General features: G+C 53.7%; 1 protein-coding gene across 5 annotated transcripts; it reads right to left on the bottom strand.

Moving 5' to 3' along the window:
• Positions 1–49: 49 nt before the first annotated feature.
• Positions 50–21,886, bottom strand: PLCD1 (phospholipase C delta 1). Of its 5 annotated transcripts, none has more exons than XM_036921620.2 (15): positions 21,653–21,886; positions 13,581–13,745; positions 10,340–10,568; positions 3,846–3,975; positions 3,535–3,766; positions 2,854–3,055; positions 2,588–2,732; positions 2,363–2,512; positions 2,104–2,262; positions 1,723–1,882; positions 1,502–1,618; positions 984–1,162; positions 749–881; positions 523–672; positions 50–392 (listed from the first exon to the last, which is right to left on the bottom strand). In XM_036921620.2, the coding sequence occupies exons 1-15, from the start codon at positions 21,684–21,686 to the stop codon at positions 307–309; spliced, it is 2,271 nt and encodes a 756-aa protein (XP_036777515.2). In that variant the 5' UTR covers positions 21,687–21,886; the 3' UTR covers positions 50–306. The 5 variants fall into 5 exon arrangements, with proteins under 5 accessions (XP_036777515.2, XP_036777514.2, XP_036777513.2 ...); XM_036921619.2 differs by lacking the exon at positions 21,653–21,886 and adding an exon at positions 17,292–17,594 and having other exon boundaries at positions 3,879–3,975; XM_036921618.2 differs by lacking the exon at positions 21,653–21,886 and adding an exon at positions 17,292–17,568.
• Between the last annotated feature and the right edge of the window lie 872 nt (positions 21,887–22,758).

Raw genomic sequence — 22,758 nt, 5'->3', positions numbered from 1 at the left:
TGTGCACACATGCTCCTCAGCGATTTTCTGATATCCAGGTAAAGAGACCACGGGCTTAGTCTTTTATTGATTTTTATAAAAGCCCTCAACCTAGGGCCGGCCAGAGGGCGGAGAGGGCTACAGTGCTGTTCCTAACGGAATGGAGGGCAGCTCCAGGGACTGGACCAGCTCCTGGGAGAGGCAGCAGCACAGGCATGTTGGTGCTGAAGGCAGGGTGAGATCTCAGGCTCTAGGTGAGGCTGGGAACAGCCCCTGCAGCCCTGCCCCCAGCTGTGGACGAGGTCTGCCCCGCCAGACTCCTCATGTCTAGTCCTGGAGGAACACCTTCACAAAGAGGGTGGCGGATGGGTGCTGGTCCCCCGTCTTGGACAAGAGGTGGACGTGGCGGTACCCTGGTAGGCAGGGAGTGGGAAGGAGCACACAGGGGGCACTCAGGTCACTCCAGAGGCAGCCAGCCCCAGCCCGGGGGACACCAAGCCCCGACCCCCACCTTGCTGTCTGCTCCCCTGGACACTCACTCACCCTGCTTGAGACTGCAGAAGGGGATGGTGCTCTGGCCGATGAAGTCATTCTTGGAGGAGGCGTCATAATCCTCCACCAGGAAGCGCACGAAGGCAAGCTCAGGCACAAGCACCTCAAACTCAAACTCCGTGTCCCACCACGGGTTGAAGCCTAGGGGTACAGGCACCATGTCGACAGCACGGACACCAGCCCCAGCAGCTGGGCCCTGCCCAGGCTCAGCGCATACCGTTATTGGTGACTACAGCGGTCTGGCGGCTGGCCGTGTCCCGGCCCACGCCGTGGATCTCCACCGTCACTTTGGGGTCCACAATCGAATTCTTATTCTTGTTGACTTTTGGCAGCTGCTGCCCTGAGATGACCTGAGGAAAGGCAGGGGATAATTAGGGCAGTAAGAGTTCAGGAACAGTAGTGAGAGGGAAGGGAGGCCCCGGGGTTCCTGTCCCTCCTGTGGCTGGTTATACCCTGACACTGAGCCGCTTCCGAGTCCACCAGGGCCCCTGTGCCAGGACACGAGAGTTGAAGGTGGAATTGGGGTCTCGCAGGAAGGCAGGCTTCAGCACGTATCCACAGGCCCCATTGTCCTGGAAGCGGCCATGGTACACGTCCATCTCTGGCCCAGGTGTCTGGAAATTCAGGGCCACTATAGACAGAGCAGAGCAGTCACAGGCTGTGGGCTGGCCTCAGGGGCCCAGGGCCCAGCCTGCTCAGGGCACACTGAGGCTCAGAGGCACAAGGTGAGGGAAGCAGAGTCTAGCATCATTCCACTTTTGGCCTCCTGCCACCCTAATGACCCACGACACCAACCTCACATTCCTCGCCATAATTCAGAGGACTGGTGTGCTGAGGATGGGATTTCAGACCCTGTGACGTGCCGGTGGAGAGACATTTCCAAACTGAGATTACCAGGCCTTGCTTGGGTCCCCAGGGGCTCCAGGCTGAAACCACACCAGGCTTCCTCCCAGCCCCAGGCAGCCCTTACCGATCTGGCAGCCTCCATTCCACATCTCCACGGGACTGTAGTTGGAGGAGTCGGTCCTCCATCCAGCGGGGTAGATCCTGCTCAGGTGATTCACGTTGTGGCGGACAAAGCTGTTTCCTGAGGGGTCAGAGGTGGAAGCCTCCGGGTGAGCCCGAGCCCCTGCCCCAGCGTGTCTAGGAGCAGCCCAGGGGACAGCTCCCTCAGGGTACACAGCCGCTCACCCGATTCTTGCAGCAGCCGGAGGGCACGGTTCTCAGAGAAGGACGCCATCTCATAGAAAGCCTGGCCCGGGGTGCCGGGCCCGGCGAAGCCCCGGAAGTGGACACTCTTACAGTAAATGACCATATCGGAGAGCTCCTGCACTAGCCTGAGCTTGTCGTCCTGGGGGCCATGGGGAGGCCCGGGTTAGATTCAGAGGCCGAGGCAGGTGGGCACTGAGAGAGCCAGCAACCCAGACGCAGAGACAGAGGTGGGGAGACAGACAGAGAGAGCGGGGCGGAAAGTCTGAGTGGCAACCACAGAGAACTAAGGCAGGGCCAGCATCCCGCCGAGGGACGGGAGGGCCTGGGCCACCCCTCCCCACCCACAGTGCCCCCTCGAACCCTGGGCTCGCGCGGCATGCGGCTCCTCACTGCCTCGTCCTCCATCTCAGCAGCCTCGTCCTCGTCCGACACGACGATGGCCTCTGGGCCGCTTTCCCCTCCTGGGGGCAGAAGCCCCCCAAGCTTCTTCCCCTTCAGCAAGATCTTCCCCTTCAGTTGCTACGGGTGGGGGTAGCCGAGGGGGCAGCTGGTCAAGACGCCGGTGCCTTCCCGGCCAGTCCGCATGCCCTCTTCTCTGGGCCCCCTCCCCACCTCGCACCTCTGGGGAGGGCAGGCTGGCCGTGACCCCGTCCAGCGGCTGGCCCAACAGCATCGGGCCCAGGATGGCGCGCAGGTGCCGCGCCATCACGCGCTGCTGCTCCAGGCTGCAGTGGTTCTCCAGCGACAGGATGACGGGGTAGGGGGATGCCTGGAGGCCCAAGGGCAGTTAGGAGGTGGCCGCCCCGCCCCGCCCCGCCCTCCTCGCCCCCGGGGTCACGCCCACCTTGAAGGCGTAGTCCCGGATGGCCCTGAGCACGTCGCACAAGAGGATCTTGGAGGTGAAGGTGTAGCCGTGGTAGATGACCGGCTCCTGGCCGGGCCCGTCCCAGCAGTCCAGCTCCAGGCAGCGGCAGCCTTTGCACAGCGCCCTGCGGGCGGGTAGCGGCTAGGCCCCGGTCCCCGCACGCGGACCCCGCCCCGCCCTCCTCCTCCCCGGGTCCCACCCCTGTTCCGCCTCTCGGAACCCCAGGTGCCGGAGTCCCGCCCCACCGGATGTAGGCTTCGGTGCTGCTGGGCCCGGTGAGCTGGTCCTCCAGCAGGTAGGTGTTGTGGGACGAGGACACCAGGTAGTGGCTGAGCGGCTGGTCCATGTCCTGGTAGACCCGCCGGTGCGCCAGGCTGAAGGCGCTGCCGTCGGCCGACAGCAGGTACATGAGGAAGCCGTCCTTAGTCATCTGCCGCCGCGCCTTGGCTGAGGGGGAGGATAATGAAGGAGGCAAGCCCCCACCGCCCCTGCCTCCTCGCCCCAAGCTGGCCCTGGGTGCCCCGTGGAAGGGGTCTCCCTTAAGACTGTGACTCCCCCGGGTGAGGACCTCTGAGGGAGGGCCTCATGTCCTCCTCTGAGAACAGGGCCCTGCTTCTCTGCTGGGCCCTCTTCTTCACGCAAGTTGGGCCCAGGATGGGCACAAGCAAGGAAGCAAGAAAAGTGTCTGCGTCCCCAGCCTCCCTATTTCTTGGAGGAGGGAACCTCAAAACCCTCTGAAGACGGGGCCAAGGGAGGGGTGGGGGTGCTGGAGCCCTGCTTGCGTGGGGCAGGCAAATCCTGGCCAGGGGCCCTGGCGCTGGCTGAGGCACCAGCTCCCCTCCAGCTACCTTCTCTCGGGCTGGTCTCCCCAAGGCTCTCTCTGCCCGGTATAGCCCTAGGACAGCAGGCCCTGGCCAGGCCCTCACCAGTCTCGCTGGGCTCGTAGCGCTCAATGAGGGACAGGGCCAGCGCAGGCCCTGCTGCCTCCTCCCGCTGTTGGTGCTTCAGGAACGTCACTAACTGATCCACCGAAAGGGTCTCCCCCGAGCCCGCTGCCTCCGCAAAGGTGTGGTCAATCTCCGCCCGCTTGGTGAGCATCTTGTAGAAAGCCTCAATCTCCTCGTCCTCTAGGGAGTCTGTCTGGGAGTGGTCACATTCCTGCCAAGCCAGGTGGCAGGGCTCAGAAAATGCCCCCAACTGGGGTCAAGGACCCACCACCCACAGACCCATGCCTCACCCTGAAGATCTTCCGCGCGTAGCTGTCATCCACCTGGATGTTGAGCTCTTTCAGGAAGTTCTGCAGCTCCTTGAAGCTCATCTTATTATCCTTGTTTTTGTCAGCTTTTCGCAAGCAAGAGTGAATCCAGCTGAGCAAGAAGTAAGGAAAGAACCCAGAAGCCCCGGTACCCCGAGGCCCCAGGAGTCACATGTCAAGATCAGTGCCAACTCCTGGGCCCAGGTGGACCAAGCCCACCTGCAGACACTGCTCCCTGCAGGCCTGACTTAGTGCACATCTGTATTCCAGGGACAAGACCGGTCGGTGGTCTTTTTGGAGGAAATGCTACATCCTATTAAGGGGTCTTTTTCCTATTTGCTGTCTTTGAACCCTGTGGGACTTCTAAAGTCACTTCTTTTCTCACTATAAAAGGCTTCACTGTAGACAATTTAGAAAATGCAGAAAAGTGAACAAACAAATCCCCCTAGTCCTGTCTCCTGGGGATAAGTATGTTAACATTGCGAAGTGTGTCCTTCTGGTTTTCAATATATAATTGTTAGCTAACTTGACTAAAGTACTTGAGGCTTGTTTTATAGGAAACAGCAGATTTTAAAGCCACTGATCAGACAGGTGAGGACATCACTTGCAAAAACCCAGCCCAGATCGCGTCGTGATTGGAGCAGTTAGGCCCCCACTCCGGCTTCCCTCTCTCCTCAGGCTTGACCTTGAGAACCAGAGAAGGTGGAGCACCACAGTACATTCCAGAAATTAGAAAACTGTAGAACAAAGACAGTGAAAACAAACACAAATGATAGCAGGTTATTAGAAGAAACCACAAAGAATGCAATGACATAATTGAGGTTATATGAACTTAAAAAAATTGTGAGGGTTAAGTAAAGAAAAAATAGTTGTTCAGCTGACTGACAGGAGGAAGCATTTGCAGCAGAGACTTTGCACAATTAATTTAAAAAACTATGATGACCCTAATAACCAAATGAGAAATAAACTGACCTTTTGGAAATATTACTAGTAATCAAGGATATTAACAATTTGAAAAGGATGCAATTTCTTAAACTATAAAATTAGCAACTTAAAAAGATATTACCCAGTGCTAGTAAGGGTGAGGTGAAATGGACACTCATCCATCACCTGGGCACAGTAAATGGGTACAACCCTTAGGAAAGTGATATAGGAATAGCTAAAGCTTCAAACTGTTACATCATTTGACTCAGTAATTATACTTGTAGGAATCTGTTGGTAAGGAAATAGTCCTCAATACTGAAAGGTTTTATGAACATAGTTATTTGCAATGTTATTTACAGTAGTGAAAGACTCAAAGTAAATATCCAGCACTAAAAGAATGGATTACTAACTTATAATGCATCCATCCAGTGGAATATTGTACAGTCATTAATGCTGTTTATGGAAACTATACCAACCCAGGGAAATGATTATGACATCTATGACATAAAGTTACACAGAAAATGGATACAAATGTATATGACCTCCCCTATTTCGGCAAATGCATCATTAGGCAAATAGTGCAGGAAAGAAATAGGGAAGCATCAAAATATCGGCAGTTTCTGGAGGAGGTTGATTTTGTGGGTCTTTAAAACTTCACTATAACATATCCATGTTTTAGGAAAAATAAATAAATACAAGAAAGAAGTAATTATAGCAGAATTCCAGATGATAAAAAGATCACTTTCAGAGTGGTCTTTAACTAAGCGTGAGGTCCCCATACTGAATGTTATTCCACAGGCTGAAATGGCTTGATGACCTCAAGGTCTGAGCAGCATATTTACAGATCTACATGCAAAAATTGAAGTTGGATTCCCATATCACACATACACAAAAACTAACTCAAAGTGTATCAAAGACCTAAGTATAAGAGCTAAAACTATGAAACTCTAAGAAGAAAACATAAGAGTAAATGTTTATGACTAAGTTAGGGAAAACCTTCTTAGATATGACATCAAAAAACACAAACAACAGAAGCAAAAAGTAGAAAGATTTCACCAAAACTAAAATCTTTTGTGCTTCAAAGTATACCATCAAGAAAGAATGGAAGAAATTACTTGCAAAGCATGTATCTGATAAGAGACGTGTATCTAGAACATGTAAATAACTCTTACAAATCAATAATAAAAAAAATAAAAAGACAACCCAATTAAAAAATGGGCCGGGGATCTGAATAGACATTTCTCTAGAGAAGATTTATGAAATCACATTTAAAAATGTTCAACATTTATAGTTCATGATGCGTGATCAAAACCGAAAGTTTCTGTGATGACTGCCCTTGCACTGTTCACCATGTAAGAACTTATTCACTATGTAAGAACTTGTTCACCATGTAAAAACTTGTTCGTTATGCTTCAGAAGATTGGAGACTGTTGAGAATTAGGCTTGGGGTTGATTAATGATTGTGCATTGAGTCCCCTATACAGAATTTTATTGTTGTTAACAACCATATGATCAATAAATATGAGAGATGCCCTCTCAAAAAAAAAAATGTTCAACATTAACCATTAGGGAAATGCAAATCAAGTAAGATCACAATAAGATCCCTATCAAAAAAAAACAAAGTAACAAGTGTTGGTTAGGATGTAGAGAAATTGGAACCCTTGTGCACTGCTGGTAGGAGTATAAAATGGTACAGATGCTATGGAAAACAGTATGGTCTTTCCTCAAAAAACTGAAAGAGTTACTATATGATCTGGCAATTCTATGTCTGGGTATAAACTCAAAAGAATTGGAAGCAAGGATTCAAAGAGATATTTGTACACCCATGTTCACAGCAGCATAATTCACAATAGACAAAAGATGGAAGCAACCCAAGTGTCCATTAATGGATGAATGAGTAAACAAAATATGGTAGATGCATACAATGGAAAATTGTTCAGCCTTAAAAAGGAAGGAGATTCTGACATCTGCTATAACATGGACCTTGAGGACATTAGCTGAGTGAAATAAGCCAGTCACAAAAAAGATGACTGCACTTACATGAGGTCCCTAAAGTAGTCACATTCATAGAGACAGAAAGTAGAATGTTGATCACCAGGGGCTGAGGGAGGAAGGTGGAGAATGAGAAGTTATGGGTATGGAGTGTTTCCGTTTTAGAGATTGGGTGCACAATAACATGAATGTATTTAGAACTACTAAAATGGTTATGATGCCAAATCTTATGTCATATTTTACCACAGTTAGAAATAAAAACTAAAATAAATAGATCCACTTAAAAAAAGAATTTAGCATGCACCCCTATGTTTATCGCAGCACTATTTACAATAGCCAAGAATTGGAAGCAACCTAAATGTCCATCGATAGATGAATGGGTAAAGAAGATGTGGTACATATACACAATGGAATACTACTCAGCCATAAGAAAAGGGCAAATCCAATCATTTGCAGCAACATGGATGGAGCTGGAGGGTATTATGCTCAGTGAAACAAGTCAAGCGGAGAAAGAGAAATACCAAATGATTTCACTTATCTGTGGGATATAAGAACAAAGGAAAAACTGAAGGAACAAAACAGCACCAGAATCACAGAACTCAAGAATGGACTAACAGGTACCAAAGGGAAAGGGACTGGGGAGGATGGGTGGGTAGGGAGGGATAAGGGGGGGGAGAAGAAGGGGGGTATTAAGATTAGCATGCATGGGGGGGTAGGAGAAAAGGGAGGGCTGTACAACACAGAGAAGGCAAGTAGTGATTCTACAACATTTTGCTATGCTGATGGACAGTGACTGTAAAGGGGTTTATAGGGGAGACCTGGTATAGGGGAGAGCCTAGTAAACATAATATTCGTCATGTAAGTGTAGATTAGTGATACCAAAAACAAAGCAAAAAAAAAAAAAAAGGGCAGTTCCTGTGTGGTAACCTCCAATGAGTTCTACACAAGGGTATAAAGGGCATATAAAAGTGTAGGCAAAGGGTCTGTTTGTGTCTATACAGAAGATCAAAGCCTAACTTTGCTATCCCGAAAATGAACTAAGATACGATATGAAAGAGAACTTCCAACATCAGCACTCTCTGGAAGACTCATGCCAGAAGATGATCATCAAAAAACCCCAACAAAGATCCACGCACTGCTACAGGTGTAGATGCACTCATCCCACCAGCTCCTGGACTTGCCATGGGAATGAGGAAGGAGATATCTAAGCTGGCCTGTGCATACAGTAAAACAACAAATTTGACTGGATCTATACTGTTGGAACTCAACCAAGAATTTGGAGAAGTGCAAATTGTAGCGCTCCAAAGTCGTACAACTACAGACTATTTACTGTTAAAAGAACAAAAGGGATGTGAACATGCCCCAGGATTGGGTTGTTTTAATTTGTCTGATTTCTCTCAGACTGTTCAAGTTCAGTTGGACAATATCCACCATATCTTGATAAGTTTTCACAAATGCCTAAGGTGCCTAACTGGTTTTCTTGGTTTCACTGGAGATGGCTGGTAATTACAGATATGCTTTGGTTATGTAACTATACTCCTATTATGTTAATGTGTGTGCGCAATTTAAGTAGTAGTTTAAAACCTATACATGCTGAAGTTACTCTACGAGAAGATATGTCAAAGAAATAATCAATCTTCCCATGTTTTCTTCCGCCTGCTACTTCTATAGCTTTTCTTCTTCCTTCCTAATTACAACCCTTAAATAGAATTCGTGCCTCATATCGAATTTACCAAGTATCATAATTCTTCCAAGTGGTAAAGATACCTCAAGACAAATGCTGGGCATAGAAGCCACAGGGCATAAATATGCAAAGAAGTAAAAAGCTAACCTTTTCAAACAATAAGGCTTCCCTCTCACTTACCAACTTTACATTTCCCTGTATGGCCCCGGAAGATGACTGGTTAGCCAGAGACAGGTAAGATTCCTCAAGGGAGGAACAACCTAAGACAGGCACAGTCGCAGGGGGGCCATCAGGTGAGAAATTGGGGATCAACAGAGGTGAGGCTTAGAACCTCACCCCCCCTGTTCTGAGAGAAATCTTCTGCATACGTTGATGTTTTATTGCCCTTGTCTAGCTTGGAATAACATAGTCTACAGGCACACACCTGATCATCTACATTTGCTCTCTTACAACAATAAACTATGTTTTCTACCTTTATCTTGTATCTACCTACCACTTCAGCATTTTATTAAAAATAATAATAATAAAGAGAGAAATGTGGTATCCACATATAAATCAAGTATAAAAACCAAATGAGTATTCATATTTGAACTGACTGTTTATAGTTCATAATGCATGAGCAAAACCGAAAGTTTCTGTGATGACTGCCCTTGTACTGTTCACTATGTAACTTATTCACTATGTAAGAATTTGTACTCCATGTAAGAACTTGTTTGTTATGCCTCAGAAGATTGGAGACTGACGAAAATTAGGCTTGGGGTGGATTAATGATTGTACATTGAGCATTGACTCCCCTATATAGAATTTTATTGTCGTTAACAACCATTTGATCAATAAATATGAGAGATGCCCTCACAAAAAAAAAAAAAAAAAAAAAAAAAAAGGACAGACTTCCAATGGTAAAATAAATAAGTAACCGGGATGTAATGTATAGCATAAGGAATATAGTCAAGATATTGTAACAGCTTGGTAGGGTGATAGCTGGAACGTAGAATTATGTATATAAATGTTTTATCACTGTGTTGTACACTTGAAACTAATGTAATGTAATACTGTGTGTCAACTACCCTTCAATAAAAAATAATTATTAAAAAAAAAAAAAAAAAAAGAATTTAGCAACAAGAAGAATGGGCAAAAGATCTGAATAGACATTTCTCCAAAGAAGACATCCAAAGGCCAATAAACACTTGTAAAGATGTTCAACATCATCAGCTATCAAGGAAATGCAAATCAAAAGCAAACTGAGCTGCAACTTCAAATCCACAGGGTAGCTATAATAAAAATGACAATAACAAGTGTTAGTGAAGATGTGAAAAATTGAACCCTCATACACAGTTGGTGGGAATGTAAGTTTCCTCTTTGGAAAACAATGTGCCAGTTCCTCAAAAGGCTAAATATACAGTTCCCATATGACTCACAAATTCTAGGTATATATGTACACACACACACACACACATAGAAGAAACGGAACATGTCCACACAAAACCTTACACACACTTGTTCATAGCAGCATTATTTGTAAAAGCCCCAGAGTAGAAACCCAAAAGTCCATCTAATGCAGAATGGATAAATTGTGAAATAGCTATGCACACTGGGCTGTTCCCTCTTTCTCTCGCCATGTGAGAATGCAGCTGGAAGGCAGCCATCTGCAGGCCAGGAAGTGAGCCCTCCCAGAATCCCTGCTCTGGCTTCCAGCCTCCAGAACTGTGGGAAAATTAAGTTCTGTTGTTTAAGCACCCTTAACACCTTAAGCAATGTTCTACATTGTTTTGGTGGGCTAGCCGGAGCTGGGTATCTTCCATACCCAGGTTGCCCCAGGGACGACCACAGCCAGTGTCCATGGGCTGGGCCTGGACCCACGGCCACCAAAGGATACTGCTGCAGTTTCTGCCGCTGGTCCATGGAGCCCGAGTGCTGGATGATCTTGCGCAGGCCCTGCACCCAGTGCTGCATGTCAGCTGGTGAGGGGGCGATGAGGTCTAGTGGGCTGCGCTGGTCCTTAAAGATGATGGAGAAGCAGCGGTCGTCGGGCACATCACGGGCAAACTTCTCCAGGCCCTCTGTGCGGTGCCCCACCCGCACCTCCTGAATGTCCTCGATGGAGACTGCAGGAGGGGAACAGGGCAGAGAGCCATAAGGCCTGTGCCCTCAACATGGCTGAGGCCACAGTGAGTGGGGGGCCACAGCCTGGAGACACAGAGCCAGGGCCAAAGTTCAGGCCTTGGTCCAGAGAGAAAGGAGAGGGCAGGGCACAGGGCAAAAAGGAAGAACAGAGTGGGAGAAGGATCGTGAGGCACAGCTGTAGCAAGCAGGTGGAAATACACTGGGGGAGACCAAGAGACAACTCCAGGGCAGGAAAGGCACCCAGACACAGGCCACCTTTCTGTGCTGGGAGGGAGCAGGGCCTGGGAGAGGACGGGGATGGGACGGGGCTCTTAGAGATAGGGAGAGAGCATTCTGCAGCCTGGGGTCTGTGACAGAGGCCACAGCCCTCCTGACAGTACCTGGCTTTGCACCTGTCCTCCCCTCAGACAGCCATGGGAGCCTCTGTGGCCCCTCTCCTGACCACTCAGTAGCTGTCTTGGTGTTGCTGGTATGGAAGACAGCCTCCCATGTTCAGGGAGTGGCAACACCCTGTGTACCCCCAGTGCCCTCCCTGGCCTGCCTGGGAGCCAGGCCCACCAGCTGGCTCAGGTTGGGCCTCCCAGCAGCAGGGTCCAGTCTCTGTCCCTGCCCGCCCCTGCCCTGAGCCATCACATCTATCTGCCCTGGGTCCTAGACCAGCTTTAGCTGAAAGCCCACACCTTAAGGTGCCTCCCTGCACCCTGAGTACCCAGGAGCCTCCTAGCCACCTGCAGGTGCCATGAGTGTGGCACGTGTCCCCCAGGCAGCAGGCTCTGAGGGGTGGGACACATGAGCCTTGGGCTATCTGGGGTTCAGGGGACATCCCTGCTTAACCCCCTACCCACAGTCTCCTGTGCCCCACTAGCCCCACTCCAGCTGCTGCTGAGCCAGGCTGGAGGCCTGGGCTGTGCTGCTCTCGGGCCAGCACCACCACCGGCAGAGAGAGCCAGAGGCCTTCGCTGCTGATAATGCCTTGTCTGGCGCTGGGACCCAGAGCTGGCGGGGTAGGGAGACATAGATCAGGCAGATGTAGGAAACGGGAAGCAGAGGACGGGAACTGGTGGGGCTACTCTGCTCCTCCTCACTTGGCCTCAGTTTCCCCGAGGGCAGAGTTGAGGACACAGGCTTACTGCTCACCCCGAGAAGGGAGGCAGCCAAGAGGCAGCTCAGCCCAAGAGCTGTCTCGGTGTCGCTGGCATGGAAGGGGGCCTCTTCCACCACACTCTGCACAGGGAAGGCTGACCCCAGACCTGCCAGGCCAGCAGCCCCTCCTGTCAGGGTGCAGGCCCCTTGCTCAGGCCCCTTGCCAGTCTCACCTCTGCACCTTTGCTCATACTGGGTCCCGGGTCTGATTGCTCCTCCCACCCTGTGCTCATATCTGTCCCAGTTTGAGGGTCTCAGCTCAGCAGCCCGGGTCTCCTGCTTGTGTGTCTGCCCCACCCACCCCCACCAAGTGCTGGGTACACAAAGGGAACCATGCATATGTACAAACTGGAGGTGGGCTCTCAGGAATCCCCAAGGCTCAGAGAATAATCCCACCAGCTGCCACCTCCAGAATCTAACAGGAAGCCCCTATCAGGGCAGAGGCCCTGAGGGAGTCTGGCTGGTGCCCCAGATAGAAGCAGGGCCCAGTCACTCCAGTGCCATGCAGCAGACATGCACCCAGGATGGTTTTCTGAGAGCATTTCAGGCTCCATCCCCTCTAACCCTGCCCTGTCCTGCCCCTAACCCTTCCAAGGCCCCATCCACTCTTCCCATCTTACCCTGCCCTGTCCTGCCTCACCTCTCGCCCTTCCATAGGCCACAGGCCCTCAGACCATAACTTCTTAAGTTGCTGCCTGGTGTCCTGACTCCTGACAGACCCTGCCTAGGGCACCCTCAGTGGGTTGCCCCTCTGCTTCTACACGCCCCCTCCCACCTTGGGCTTATCACCTGTGTCTGGCCTCACTCCCCACAGACCTGCCAGTGGGCTGACCCTGCCTGCCCACAAGGTCCAAAGGCAGGTGAATGGGTGAGGGATTTCCAGGAGTCTGGGCTGTGTGAAATCCGACTGCAATGATCTTTCTGGGCTGTCCAGCACAGCAGCCACCAGCCACGTGTGATATTTAAATATAACTTAGTTAAATTCAGTACAATTAAGAATTCTGTTCCAGTCACACTAAGCACATTTCCAGGGCTCAGTGGCTGCAGGTGGCTAGTGGCTCAGATTGGACAGCAGAGATATAGAACATTTCCATTTTCAGAGAAAGTTCTTTTGGCTAGCATTGATCTAAAATTTCCCCAGCAAGTAAAGATGCCATGCTGACTTTCGGGCACTGTGTAGGAGAGCAGCAGCCAGGAGAGCTTTCTCCCTGAGGCCTTGCAGGAAGCCCTCTCCATTTGTGGGCCTGAGTCTTGGGTTCCTGGGCCATTTCTGAAGCTTCCAGAAAGCCCTCAGGCCCACACCCTCTCTCTGCAAGTCCCAGCCCTGCTCCACCCTGACCTCCTTGCTGTGACCCCACTCTCAGGGAGGAGCTGCCTCCTGTGGCCCCACCTCACATCCTGGCCACTTATACCCGGAAGGGCCTTATCTGCCCCCGGACTTTGGGCCCGGTGCTCAGCCTCACTACACCTGGAGTCCCAGTGTGCCCACTCTCTCCTCCCCACAACTGTCTGGGTAGATACCTGTGAGTTCAGACAAGGTTGTCCAGCAACCTCCCTACTTCTGAGGCCAGCTTTCCATCTGTGGTCATGGAGAAGTACCCCTACTCTCAAAAGGCTTTAGTATCTCCATCTGTGGTCTTCCCTGACTGCCCTCTCCAGTTCAGAGAAGACCTCCGTTTCCCCAGTTCAATTTCCCTATATCTGGTCCTGGATGCATGACTGACCTATGCCCCCCAGGCCAGGCCCCAGCTTCCTATGATTGACTGCCACCCCCACCCTACCCCACCCGACCCCAGCATCTGGGCACAGGTTCCATACCCTGCCCCCACCCAGCAGCCTGGGGCACTCACACAGCTGGGACTCTGGGGTCCGCATGACTTTGCGGGACTCTTGCCAGATGGTCTTGCAGTCCTCCTGTAGCTTGTAGAAGCGCTCCCTCCGCCAGGAGCTGGACTTCACCTTCAGCAGCTGGCTGCCCTTCAGCAGTGCCTGCAGGTCCTTGTCATCCTGTAGGCCTAGGGAGCACAGCTGGTAAGAGGCCACCTCCTCCAGGGCCCTGCTGCCCCCAGCCCCATGCTGGCCATACCCACCTGAGGACCTTTTCAGAGTCTGCTTCTCAGCAACTTCATCATCTGTTCACTCCTCCCTCCTTCACCCATGCTCCAACCTGATCCTGGAGCCCTGCCTCCTCCAGTAAGTCATCTCTGACTGCTAGCTGAGGCCATGTACACCTTAAGAAGCCTTCCCACTCGGGCCACACTTCATACACTGTGACCTTCCATCCACAGCTGCATGGACAAAGGGAGGGCAGCTAATCCAAGAACACCTGATTCCTGGGGGACCAGACCCCTAGATAATGGCCTGGCTCTGGAAGATAAAGTAGACTTCTCCCAGTCAGACTTTGGGGTCAGAGTGACCTGAAGGAAGCTGGGACCAAATGATCAGGTAGAGAAGTTAAAAAAGGGAAGCTAACCAGATGGAAACAGACTCCAGGGCATCAAGGGCCCAACAAATGCCCAAATGCCCAACTTCAGTGAAGCCAGAATCCCCCATGTGTAGGTCCAGATCCCCATCCTGACCAACAGTGACCTGGGCAAGTGACTTCATGTTGCCAGGCTTCTGCTTTGCCATCTATAAAGAGGATGATGGTAGTGTCTACCTCAAAGTTCCCAGGTTAAGTGAGATGATGTAAGCATCTGGGGAGGGCCCGGGATAACAGCATTTATATTTCCTGGTGTCCACATAGGGGTTGCTGTGGGACCCGGGCCTGCCCCAGCCACCTTCACCCCTGCCGCTCCTACCCCTGACTTGAACCTGGGTCTCTCCAATCCTTGCTCCCAGAGGAGACAGATGAGCCCACTATGTCTGGCCTGACAGGATGCCCCCATACTCCCTGCCCACATAATTTCTGAGCATCCTGGGTCTGGGACCCTCAGGGTACAGAAGCCCTGAGGCACAGTGCAGCCCTTTCAGAAGCCAGGGCAGGACCTGCCCAGCACCTCACGGAACCCTGGCTGCTTGGCCTCCTCCAGCCCAGCTCTCTTCAGAGACCCAAGCTGGCCAAAGAGCATGGGCTCCCAAAGATACAGTGCCCTGGGTCCTACTAGGCCTAATCAGGGCCCTCCAAAGGGGCACCAGGCCTGGCTCCCCAGGAGCCCTCACCCCTAAGCAGACCACCTGCAATCAAGGAGACACCCCACCTTAATGACCCATCAACGTCAGAGAAAGATCTAGATCTGCCACCCTAGCACATGAAGTCCAGCAGCCGTGTTCAAAGCCAATTGGCCATCTCACCTCACCTCAGTCCCCAAAAGTAAAACTATGTTACCCTTCTGCAATCTTATCCTTCTGCCTCAGTGAAGTGGTAGCATTAGGGAACACATGGGTCCTGTCTTAGCGGCCAGTACCTAGGCCTATAGGCTTTTCTTTTTTGAGTCCAGATCCCAACCTGATAGACTCTACCACTTTCTCTGTGCCCTCCAGGCTCCAGCCCCCAGGCAGTCTGCTCCCACATCCATAGGACCTACAGAACCTTCTGGACCACTTCCCAAGCTTCAGTCACCCACACCCTCTCTATCTCTCCCCAGTCTCGTGTGTCCAGCAGGGACAGAGCCCAGTGCTAACACCCACCCGCATGGCCTTAGGCAGTTCCTTGCCCTCTCTAGGCCTTTGCCCCATCAGCACTGGGCGAGAAGAGTGTCTGAGGAACATCTCTGGGCCTCGTAGAGGTGACAGTCTGATGTGACCTTCCTCCACTTTGCCCCAAGTCTCTCCTGCCCCTGGGAGACCCCTCTGCCTTAGTGTGGGCAGCTCCTCTGGGGCCCCAGGGGAGGGAAAGGGCGCTCCTGCAGGGTATCCTAAACTGTTGGCTGGGTCTGTGGGACTCAGGGCCAGAGGGAAGGGAAGAGAGCACCCAGCTGCCACAGCAGAGAGCCACCAAAGCCTTTTCTGGGGGTGCCACTTGTCCTTTCTGAGGCTGAGGTACAGCTGGGAGGGACACCTTACTCTGCCTGCACCTCAGCCCCAAAGCTGGGCAAGATACAGATGGGAACAGGGGGAGGGGGTGGAAAGCAGAGGTGAGTCCCACCCTCAGGGTCTGGAAAACACCATGAGAAGATAACAAGTTCATCCTGTCCCGGAGCCAGGCTGTGGCCTTGTCTGTAGTCAGGCAGAGATAAGACCCCTGGTTGTCGACACAGCTTCCGGGACAAGTACCTTACCCCAAAGTGGGCCTTGATAATCTCCGCTGCCCTTGGGGCCATTGGAAACCCAGGTAGGCACCTCCATCTCTGGCCCTGTGTCTCTGAGGCCTCTGGGAGCCACCACCCCCACACACACTCTTGCTTATTTAGCACCCAGAAAGTTTGGGCACGCCTCTCCCAGCTCCCCACTCAGCAGAACTACCTTCTCCTCCTACGGGAGGGTGTATGGAGGGCCTCTGAGCTCAGGCCACCAAGCTGCCCAGGCTAGCAGCACAGTGAGGTGGCCACGTGGCAGGGGGCAGAGTCAGAAGGGTGCCAGAGGTCCTCCCCACACATTTAGGGTGCCACAGAGCAGAGACAACTGGGTGTGTGGGACCCACAGCAACACAAACACAGTTATACACGGCCATATACAACCTCCAAGACACACTGAGCCTACACAGTGACGCACAGTTACATGGGGTCACACACAGCCACACAACCTACCGTGCCAGACATCACAGCACTGATAAAAGCAGCCGCCACAATGGTAACAGTCAACATACTAATGAGATATACTGTTCTTAGCTCATGTGTTTAATTCCAGGATACCCCTATGAGGGAGGCCATCAGTATTCCCATCTTACAGATGAGGAGATTGAGGCTCATGTAATTTAATGATAGAGTCAGGACTCCAAAGCCTGGCCAGAGTGTCACGCAGGACAACATTCCTTACACAGCCACCACTCAGCGGCACACTGAGTAACATCACACGGGCAACATCAGAAAATCCGCATCTCACACAACCATAACACAGAATGGCACCGCTCAGTCACCTGGGGCACCCTCTGTTACATCTAGCACACACAGCATTCATAGGGCACAGCATCACACTAGATCGCACAGTCGTGCTGGTGCCCCAATGTCACACACTTGGTAACAGCATTACATGTCATCACTGCTGCACTGTAGCCCCAAGTGCCACAGACGTGAAAGAATCACCAGTGGGTCACACACTGAGTCACTCATTGTCACACACAGGCGTACATATTTGTAGCGGGCCACATACTGCATCCTAATCATCTCACCGGGTTACCAGTTACCACTTACACACCGGACCGCATACCTGGTGCAGCTCGAAAATGTGTACACAGAAGGGGCTGGGGTGATATGGGGCGGAGAGCTTTGGAGGGGCTGAGGTAGATCAGGACAAGGGGTAACCAATCCCGCCAGTAGGCACTCCACACACCACTCCTGCCAACAGCCCCGCAGCGGGTCACACACTCACAGCAGTACTTAACAGGTCCCATAGCGGGACCGGGACTCTGCGTCCTGCCCCGCTGCCCTCCCCCTCCGTAGACGGAGCCCGGCGCCCCTTACCCAGCCGCTGCCCATTGAGCGCCGCCACCCTGAGGCTCTGCTCCTGCAGGGAGCGCTCCGCGGAGCGGCTCCGGCCCCCCAGGCACTGCATGGCGACCCCACGCCCTGCTGCCCGCGGAGCTGGATGGGGACAGAGCTCGAGAGGCCCGCCCGCCGGGGGCGAGGAGCAGCCGGAGCTGAGCGGGGCGGGGCGAATGCCCGGGAGGCGGGACCGGGCCAGCAGGGGCGGGGCCATGGGAAATTCGTGCTGTACGGGGTGGATCCGATGCCCTCGCGAAGGGCGGGCGGCGGGAGCAGAATCCAGACATGGAGAGGGGGAGTCCGACCGGGAGACGGAACGGAAGCAGATTCTTGGGGAAAGCCTGAGCCCAGGGAGTGGCCAGGGTCGGAGCCAGGACCAAGGAGGGGTCGACGTGGAGAGCCAGCCCAGGCGGCGGAGCCAGGGCCGAGGGGAGGGACGGGGCGGGTCCTGCAGTGAATGGGCGGGGCTCTGGCGGCAGGGGGCGGGGCCTCTGCTGTGGCGGCGGCGTAGCTCCACAGCCTGGCAGGCGGCGGAGCCTGGGTGGCGAATTCTGGTCGTGGGCTGGGGGCCTGACCGGAGGCGGAAGGAGGGAGTCAGATGGAGCCGGGGAAGGAGCCGGGGCCAGACAACCGGGCCAGCCAAAGCCCTTGTCCAACGAATTCACTGTGACTCAGCTGGTTGTTGCCTCACTTGCTGCCTCTTGGCAAGCCTGTTTTCTTCTCTCAGTTTACCCATTTGATGGGGTAATCTCCAAGGTTCCGGACGCGAATTCTGAAAAAATGCTCATCTTAAAAATGATTCCATTAACGCAGGTTTGTGTGTGGGTAAATAGACGAGAACGACTGCAACTTTTACAAAACTGTGTGCCAGTGTGCTCTGGGACAGTGGGAGCTTTCATGTAAGTTACAACTTCCCTTTCATTCACCCAGCAATTTTTATTGAGCCCCTACTGTGTGCTAAGTCAGGACCCCGCCCAGAGGCCTGACTCACTGTGTTCCTACTCCTCCCCTCTGAGTGGTGCCTCCCTTGGCCCTACTCCAGTTCCTCCCCAGCACTGACAATGAATCACTGGCAAGGCCAGTTATTAGCACAGATGAGCACAGCAATAAGAACCAACCGAATGAGGAGGGGCTTGCCTAAGGCCACACCACCAGAATACATCATGAGAACGTGTTAGTGGGATGAACTGAAATGGGGGCACAGACATTTGGAGAGCGTGAAGCAGAGGGGAAGGATCTGTTTTAGAGAAACCACACAAGGGTTCTTAACCAGAGGAACCAAGGATCCCACCCTCCAAGAACCTATGGATAGAATCACTTCTCAGGATAATTCTCTTCCTTTGAACTCTTATGTACTTTATACATTTAAAAACATCCTGAAAAGGGGTCCACAGGCTTCACCTGACTACCAAAATGGCCTATGGCACAAACAAACTCAAGGTCAGTGTGTGTATGTGCAGTGCAGGCCTGGAGACAGACAGCTTTAAACATAATTGAGGTGTGTAGGGAGCTGGCCACCCCAACTTGCTACAATGGCTCTGGAATCATCTCTTGCAGGTACTGGCTTTTTGACCACCATAGAGTTCCTGTGCCCATGAGCGCCAACCTGCACAAGATCCCCTGTGAAGTAAGTACTGCTATCCCATAGGTAAAAAAACAGGCCCAGAGAAGCAGAAGCACCTGCTCAGGGTCACAATGTAAGTAAAGGCAAAGCTAGGGCTGGAGCCCAGGTCTCCCAGGGCCAAGATGAGGCACCCTACAGCCTGCCTTCAACTTTTACAACTGCTGGTCTGTACGGCAGGGCAGGAGAGAGTTCACGTAGGAAAGCTTAGTGGAGGTGGACATGTTCAGTCAGGTGAGGGCCCTGGGAGGTAACATCCTTTCAGGCACCTCTGGGGGTGGAGGCATGCGGAGAAGCCAGTGTGGGCCTGGCAAGAATGGAGAGAGTAGCAGAAAAGTAGGGGGAGGAGACCAGGTGACTGGAATCAGTCTGAGGGCTTCACAGGAACCAGAATCTTAAGCCCAGTTCTGGGCACATTTTTGCTGGCTAGTAAATACCCTTATTATGCCCCCTCATTTCCCAAAGAATTCACAGGTGTGGTCATTTTTTTTCGCTGAGGGGAAAGGGGCTGTGATTCCTGTAGGAGCATAGTACCCACTGGGAACCAGGCACTGTTCTCATTGCCTTATATGTTAACCACATTCAATCCTCATAGCAATCCTATGAGGTAGGTAGTGTGCTTAGTCCCCATTTTATACATGAAGAAACTGAGACACAGGAAATCCAGGGATTTGTCAGAAATGAAAAAGCCAAGTCTTGAACTCAGGTGGTCTGCCTCCAGAATCCATGTCTGTGTACTACACTGCCTCCGCATGCATCTGGGGGAAGGTCACAGGGACATCTCATCTCTAGGTGGGCCCCAGAGCTCTCCAGGCCAATGCAGGGGGCCTTTCTGTGGCAGACCCCCAACTGCCCAAGCCAGATAGGGTGGTCCTGCAGGACATGTTCAGTGGCCCAAAATATGAAAGGAGAGCAGCCTCTCCAATGCAAGTGTGGACAACCTGAAATAGCACAGCACGACTGTCTGCTTCTACTACCAATTCTCCATGACAGGTTCTTGCTTCCTGATCTGGTTTGCAGGCGGGACAAAAGGCAGCTAAGGGAGGTAATTTTGGGTGATGAGCTAGAAGTGGCAGGGCCTTCACGGAAACAGCTTGGAGTTGCAGTGTTCATGCCAACTCTGCAGGAAGGGCTGGACAGACTCAGCCATTTGGGAGGCAGGGCTCCAACAGGATGGGCCAGGACGGCCAAGCCCATGCCACAGCTCAGGCTGATGGAGCCTGCACACATCTTCCTCTCCAGGGAAGATACCAGGGTTAAGCAGGGAGAGAGTCTGGACAGAGGCACAGATGCCTGCAGATGGAGCCCATTCCGTGAGCTGAGGCTGCAGCTGTGCCACAGGCAACCAGAGGGCTTGTAGGTGGGCTGGGTGTGAGGCAGGCACAGAAGAGGGGACAGTCTGCAGGACAGAGAGCACTAGCTAAGGGATGACAAGAGAGAAAGCAGAGGAGACACGGTGGTCCTCCGAAGTGCCCAACCTCCCTTCCTGCCACTGTGGCAGGAGCACTAAGGACACCTCTGCATCTGAGGGGGAGGAGCACCAGAAGGAGCCAGGATCCCATGACCTGGCTGGAGAGGGTTGCCTTGAGGATCCCAGGACCCTGATGTGGAGGGACAGCTCTGGGCACTGAGCAAGGTCTTTCGGGGCCACAGGAACTTGGCCAACCAGGGAACACGAGACAGACTGGGGACTGGCTGAAAGGACCATGTCCAAATCCCCCTGAATTCCAGGGGGTCTCTAGTGGTCAGCTGGAAAGGCTCTGCCCTTCTCTCTCCCATCCATCATCTTCAGGTATGGTTTAGATGGAGAGGTGGTGGGCACTGAAGTCTCCAGTTCCAAGGGTACTAAACAGGGAGATAAGAAGTGACTGGTGTGAGGGGCAGCATTTTCTGAGCTGGCAGATGACCTGGGGGACAGAGGGCAAGGCCCCCCTAAGAGTGGGTGAGTCCCCAGGCAGGAGCAGAGATGTCAGATCCAGGTTGGGAGTGCGTTCAACCAGACCTCCAGGCCCTGCAGTCGGAATCCTGGAGGGACAGCGACGGGGCAAAGAGCTGGCCCAGACTCTGTTCCCTGCTCCTCCGGCCGTTGGAGACAGCTAGGCTGGACAAAGGGATGGACCCCAGGCGGTGCGAGCTGAGACTTGGCCCTGTCCCCCAGGGAGGGTGCGCAGGTGGGGCCCCAGGCTGCTGTTCCCAGACTGGGCATTGCCCACCATGACCTATGCGCTGGACCCCCCAACCCCGACCTCGGCCAGCCTCGCACACCTCCGCGCCACGCGCGCCAACCCCAAGCCGCCACACCCGCGCGGCCGGACGCGGTCCAGGTCCGCCTGGCTGGGGCGCCTCCCCGGGCGGCCGGACGGGGTCGGGGGAGCTCTGATGTTCGCAGATGCAGGTCACTTTCTTCCTAGGCCCCTCCACGCGCACGAGAGTGGAGCCCAGCCTTCCCAGACCAGAACAGCGGGAGACCTCCGGGCCGCGGCCGAGGGTTCTCCCGGGAGGTCTTCAGAGCCGCAACCATCCCTCCCCACCGGCCGAATATGGGGACAAACCCGCAACTCCCAGGGCCGCGCCCCGCAGCCCACCACGGGAGTCCGGGGCCGAGATTTCCCAGCGCGACCCTGGGAGGAAGGGAGGGCACGGGGCGGGGCGCGCGCTCAAAGGAGCTGGGGGCCCCGCGTCGCCGGGGACGACTCCCAGCGGGCCGGCGGGCACTCACCGTGCAGGGCCAGGAAGTCCCGGCCCGAGTCCATCCCCGACGGGCGGCACGGGGCTGTGGAGAACGGAGGAACTGCGGGAGAGCAGAGCGGGTGGGCCGACCGTGCCCCGCCCCCGGCCAGCCACCCCGCCTGGCCAGCGCGGGGAGCGCCGAGCGGGCGGGGACCGCCGGGCCTGGGGACGCGCCTTGCCAGAAATAGCTACCTCCTGCCGCTTCCCCGGCTGCCGCCACCCGCGGGCCCGCGCCCTGCCATTACCCGGGGCCGCCCGGCCCCGCCCCGCCCGCGGGCGTCCGGCCGGGTTTGGGGCAAGGCGCGAAAGAATGTGGCGTCACCTTGAGCAAAGGACCGACTGCGTAACTTCCGACGCCCCGCAAGCCGCTGCGAAAGGGCGCTGGGCGTCTGCTTTCCCTTCTGCAAAATGGGGGCCCGGCACGGGTTAGGAGGAACTCGGTGAGGCAGGCCTGACCTTGTCACGAGGAGGGCCCTCCTTTGCCTCTCCTGTGAAGTTCCCAACCCCAGGAGAGCCTTTGGTGGGGGCTGGGATGTGCTTGAGGAAAGCTTACAGCAAGTGGGTGCAAGGAGCTCACCTTGGAGGCCCTCCCACCAGACTCGCAGCCATTGGTACAGCAGAGTGGGGGACAGGACCTGGGGTGGAGTGACATCTCCAGGCTCCCTTCTTGGAGCCCTATGTGGACCGACCTCCCTCCCACCCTTAGTCCTGGCAATCCAGACACCTTCTTTATAGGATACCCAGAGACCTCTAGGGAACGTCCAGGGATCCTGCTGCCCACCACCCTCTGGGAGAGAAGAGACCCCATAAGGCTTCCAGGATTGGTGGTGCTGGGCCCACTGTCACCCAAGCTTCCTGGGCTAATGAAGCCAGTGAGAGTCCAGCAGAAGCCGGTTCCACCCCTCCAGGAGGAGGAGGCCTGGCTCGCCCCAACCCCTCCCCTTCCCAGCATAAGCAGGCTACTGGTGGCCTGAGCACCCCCGAAAGGATGTAAACCAACCAGAGGGTACATCTTCAGGTTCTGAGGGTTGACACTGGGTGGGGACTTCAAAACTTTGGAGAGCCCCCCTCCTTGGGGATGCCTCTCCTGTACAG

This window comes from Manis pentadactyla, chromosome 14 (assembly GCF_030020395.1).
Source record: "Manis pentadactyla isolate mManPen7 chromosome 14, mManPen7.hap1, whole genome shotgun sequence".
NCBI classification, from domain to species: domain Eukaryota; kingdom Metazoa; phylum Chordata; class Mammalia; order Pholidota; family Manidae; genus Manis; species Manis pentadactyla.
This window is presented reverse-complemented; position numbering and strand designations above follow the sequence as displayed.